Source organism: Athene cunicularia (genome assembly GCF_003259725.1).
Source record: "Athene cunicularia isolate RWA chromosome 26 unlocalized genomic scaffold, athCun1 chr26_part1, whole genome shotgun sequence".
In the NCBI taxonomy this organism is placed as follows: domain Eukaryota; kingdom Metazoa; phylum Chordata; class Aves; order Strigiformes; family Strigidae; genus Athene; species Athene cunicularia.
Window position 1 is genome coordinate 252,772 of NW_020799136.1, and position 5,171 is coordinate 257,942.

Sequence of the window (5,171 nt, forward strand, 5' to 3'; positions counted from 1 at the left end):
AAAAGGGCCCGGGTGAGAGAAAAGCCCACCCGGGGCCAGGAGCCCACTGGGGTCCTTCCCCGGTGCCCTTCGTGTTGCTGCCACGACGTGGTGTCCCTCCCTGGGTGGGCACCCACCTGTGTCCGTCTTGATGCCTCTTTGTGCCTTTGCCTGGGCGCCCTCTCCCCCTGCCCCGGGACTGGCAGGTACCCGAGTGCCTCCCTGGGCACCCACCCGTGTCCCCGTGGGGCCCTGGGCTGCCCGAGCCCCGAAGGTGAGCAGGTCCCGGTCTGCTGAGGGATTTATACAGCTCCCCCCGCCAGCAGCCCGTCTGCTTGAAGCCCTTCTTGTTGGGATTCGGTAAGAATAATCCGAAGCTGCTCTGGGTCCCCTGGCAAGAGGAGCTCAGCCCTGTGTCTGTGGGGTTTTAGCCCTTCCCTCCCCACGAGCGTGTCTGGGGCTCAGCACGAACTGGGCGGTTCGGGCTTGTCCTCCCGGGCACACACAGCCTGGCGCTATCAGCCCCGAGAGGGGATGGTTTGTTTGCCGCTGTGCTGAGATAAGGAGCGGTGACGTGCCCCTGAACTTAAAGAGAATGACCTGGATGTTACTCCCTGGCCGCGGTGTTTTGTTCTTGGCGATCCAGTATCTGCCCCGGCCACCCCGGGGGTCACGGTGAGAAGGTGTCGGGGTCCCATCACCGCAGCCCCCGTGGCACCGTCCTGCCTGGGGTTTCTCAGACCCGAAGAGCTGCACTTTGGAACAAGCAGCAGCCAAAGCGTCGAGCGTTCATCTCCGGAGCCTCCGTCTGCTGGATGCAGCCTCAGGAGGACTCGTTTTCCTCCGCCTGCACCGAGGTGTGGGACCCCCCCAGAACTGCGCAGCAGGACCCAGACCCCCTGCTCACCGCTTTTCCCTTCTCGCTTCCCTTGCAGAGCACTACAAACACCACTGGTTTCCTGAGAAACCCTTCAAAGGCTCTGGGTATCGCTGCATCCGGATCAATCACAAAATGGACCCCATTATCAGCAAGGCAGCTAGCCAGATCGGACTGAGCCTCCCGCAGCTCTACCAGCTCCTGCCCAGCGAGCTCACGCTCTGGGTGGACCCCTACGAGGTCTCGTACCGCATCGGTGAGGACGGCTCCATCTGTGTCTTGTACGAAGCGACCGCGACGAAACCCGTGAGCTCCTATGGGATGCTGACCTGTAAGAACCAGCTGATGTTAGGCCGTACCAGCCCTTCCAAAAACTACATCATGACTGTCTCCAGCTAAAATACTCCTCTTGTCCTTACACTGCCAAGACACAGGCTACTGTATACCTCACCTGAGGATCTATTTTTAAGATGAAGAGCTATTTATATTTTTTAAAAAAATCCAAGAAAATCCAAAATTAAAATATTGGGCACCGCTTTGAACAGAAGTGGTGTTTAGGTGCCTTTTTAAAGCTGTTGCAAGCTTACGAATTTTTATTATGAAGCCGATATCTACCTAATTAGTGTTGGATGGCAATTTTGGGCTGGCTTGCTCACTTGGGCAGCTTGGAATGGAGGACGAGGGGGAAGAGCCAGGCTGGGAAGTGTGGCTTGGTGGAGGGAGATGTCTGTCACCTTCTCACCATCCTGGTACCCAACAGTATTGCTGTACCTCCAGGTATTGCAGTACTGTTGAAGAAGGGATGAAGGAGTTGCTGTCTTTCCTCCAACTTCTTCACTCCCCAGCTGCTCTGATCTCTCTGGGGCCTGGATATAGTGTTTGGGGGAGCCTTGCCGCAAGGCTGGGTGGTGCTGGGGACCCTGGGATCCCTATCCTTTGCTCTTGCACATCTCCTCTGGACCCACTTACTCCGTGAGTGTTGCAGCTCTGCTCTGCCCCACTCCCAGCGCAAAGCGAGGGGGGGCATGGCCTGTCTCCAACCCCTCCATCTGTCCTGGCTGCTGCTGGACTGAAAGGGGCCACACAGCTGTTGGTGACCTGTGGGGCAAGGCAGAGATGCTCGGGGAGGGGTTAAGCTGTGCAGAGAAGGTCCCCAGGATGAATATGGCAGGTGCTGTGGTGACACTGGAGTTTGTTCCTGGTGCTCCCCAGTACCTGGCTATCCCCCACTGCACACTGAGAAGGGGACTCCAGACCCTGAAACCAGCACTGAACAGCTGTGAATTACAAAGCCTTTCTGTTCTGTGTGGCTTAGACATCAGCCCTGCTCTTGTCTGGCCTCTTGCTTACAAAAATTGCCTAATCCAATGCTGATGACTTGCCGTGTCACTTCTCCAGAAGAGCTGAAGCAACTTGCCTTGTGCCGTAGAGGTGTGTGAGAACCCCATTTGTCCTGTCTCTTAAAATCAGAAGTATTGGGGTTCTCTTCCCCCTGTGTGTGGGATGCTCAGATGCTTTGGTGTCCTAACGTTGCTTTTAAAGTCACAGCACTTCTTCCCTCTCTTCCACGTGGCTGTCCCTGGGAGCTGTCTCTGCTGATACCTTGGTAAGGGGCATCATTTGGTTTTGATCTCTTGGTACATAACTATTTTGCACAATTAATGCCTGGTCCTGTGCTGTGTCTATTCAAGCAAAACTCCTCTTGGAGTCCCAGGGGTACTTGTATGCAGGGAGGCTTTGCCCAAGCGTTGTTCAGGATTTGGCCTTTAGACTGCTTTGGCTAACTACGGATGGGGTGGGAGTGGGAAGTGGTGCCCCAAGGACTTTACCTACCTGTTGGAAATGAGCCTTTACCGGGATATGTTGTATGTCCATTGCCTTTTTACTAACCAGCTGGTGCTCCTCCAGTGATCCTGGGAGAAATGATTGAAAAAGTAGGGCACTGACATGGTGGTTTGTAATTAAACTTTCCCAGGTCTGTCTCTCCACACGTTTTTACCTTCCTCTCCTTCTGACCTGGCAGCTGACTGGCACAACCAGAGTTGTTCTTGCCCAGCCTTTGATGAATCAAGTTCTCAGACATTTGTGCAATATATTTCCAAATCTTGGGCACCCTTGGAGAGGAAGGAAGCCTCCCATCTGCCACAGTTCTTAGCTTGTTTTTTAAAATAAACTTTAAAAAAAACCAATTCAGCACAGCTCCCCAACTCTGACTACTAATGTGGAAAAGTAAATTCACATTTTTGTAAGCTTCAAATCATGAATCCCAGAACTGGAAAACCAGCCTCAATTCTTAGATCCTTTTAAAATGTCAAGTGGTGAGTTATTTGTCCCTGAACAGTCATAGCAGACTGTGGCTCTGAAGTTGCATCACTTCCCTCTGCATCACTTTGAATTTCTCATGTCAGCAAAGCAGAAGCTGAAAATGAAGCACTGGGGCTTTTCCCTTGGTGAACTTGTGCAATAGGTGACCTCACCAAGGGGGGAGTCCTTGGGAACTTCCAAAAAAGCAAATTCCCTTTTCAAGGAAAAGGGATCTTGGTGCTTTTTGGAGCCCTCACTTAGCCTGCTAATATGAAAAGCCCATGATGAGAACTGCATCCAGGATGAGCAGTGTTTGCTTTGCTGGACTCCTTGGCTGGATGTGGAGTTTCCTGAAGGCTGGTACTTCCTTGGGTTTGTAATTTGTCATGATCAAGGCAGTCTTAGGATTTTTACCCCTCCCTTACTCTGTTCCCTCTCTCTTACCAGAAAAGTTTTTTTTTCAGGAACAACAGCCCACACCAAAGGAATACACTATAATTACTCTTTAACATACCCCCCACTTCCAGAACCAAAATAGCCAAGTCTCATTCTTCTTGTCCCTGGTGTGGAGGAGTCTAATGTTAAAGGCGTCTGTTTTTAGCTTCAAAACCAACCAAACTTGGGTATAATCCATTTCTCTCTTGTAGCTGGTTACATGTAAAAGCTGTGAATTAGTGTGCTCTGTTGCCTTCTGCCTACAAGCCTGATACTCGACTGCAGAGCTGAATGGTGTGTATTTTGAGACTGTATTTGAGGGGTTTCCTGTCACTTTTTTAACAAGCTGGACTGTTGAACGGGACCTGCTTTTTGTATTTGGTGAAAATGGTAGAAAGTTTGTACGCTACACTTGGAGGAGGGAGTGGATGGTTACTAATTGTATAGTAGTGTTTTTATATACAGAATGTACAGATCCTTTGACAGACGTATGGCTTTTGTTACTTTAATAAAAATGTAGCAGTATAAATGAGCCTTGTTTTCTTGCTGGGAACTCTGTTGTATGCTTGCAGAGAGGGTGAGGGTTGGGATCGCAGCCGAAAATCCCACGCTGCGAATGCTGTGGGCTTGGTTAAAGTGTGGCTGACTGTTAATATCCAGCTGTGTCAAGGAGGTGGTTTAGAAAAAAAAAAAGCTGCTTAGTCAACATGCTGACTCTAAACCTGACCCTCTAAACCTGAGGAATTAAGGCTGGGAATTGGTCTGATGACTAATGTGGAGCTGTGGGTGTCCTGCCCTCTCCTTCCCCGCTGACTACTGGCTCCTGGCTTGGGCAGTGGGGGATTTATTCAGTGCAGGATTGTAGAAATCCTGAGTCCTGCCAGGGCATGAAGGTGTTACGTAGTCGGCTGCTGGAGCTCTTGCCCAACCCTGGGAATGTACATGAAGTCTTGGAAAGAAGCGATTAATGATCCGAGTGAGGCGGGGGGGCAGTTCAGCCTCCCTGCCTCCGCTGTCCTTCCAGGTGTGAGCTGCTGGAGGAGGAAGGGTGAGAGATCACGGGATGGAAAGGCTCAGGTATGTGGAGGATGCTCTGGGTCTGTCATGATAAAGGCACCCGGGGTTGATTCACAGAAGATCCTGTTTTGTCTCTGAGAGGCTGGAGGTGACTGCAGCACGGCACCGTAACCCTGCTCCCTAGGATGGGGGTGTCCAGCTCCTGTGTTTAACCCCCATCTGCCCTCATCTTCGAGCTGACCTGATGTAAGGACCTGAGCTAAATCAGCCCGTGCTAGTTTCAGTCCAAAACTCTCTTTTTATGGAGTTAGGAGGGCTTGAGTTGTAGCCTGCCAGGGTCCCTGTAACCCCCCATCATTGTGCTCCTGCCGAGGTGATGCCAAGGGTGGTGGGGGGGGCACAGGCCTGGTCCCACCGCTCTCTCCCTGGTGAGAGCAAAGCAGCTTCCTCCCCTCCTGCTTTTATCATAACACGCCACCTCCCGAGAGGAAAACAATTTGTGGGCCGATTTTGGTGCCCTGTCAAAGCCGCTCCCTTTTGAACTCATCCCTTCATTAGT

General features: G+C 51.6%; 1 protein-coding gene across 1 annotated transcript; it reads left to right on the forward strand.

Annotated features, from left to right (window-relative positions):
• Window positions 1–130: 130 nt before the first annotated feature.
• On the forward strand, window positions 131–4,124 carry LOC113488780 (protein BTG2-like). Its single transcript, XM_026864093.1, has 2 exons — window positions 131–185; window positions 663–4,124. Exons 1-2 carry the CDS (start codon window positions 131–133, stop codon window positions 1,253–1,255), a joined length of 648 nt encoding a protein of 215 aa, XP_026719894.1. The 3' UTR covers window positions 1,256–4,124.
• Window positions 4,125–5,171: the final 1,047 nt, after the last annotated feature.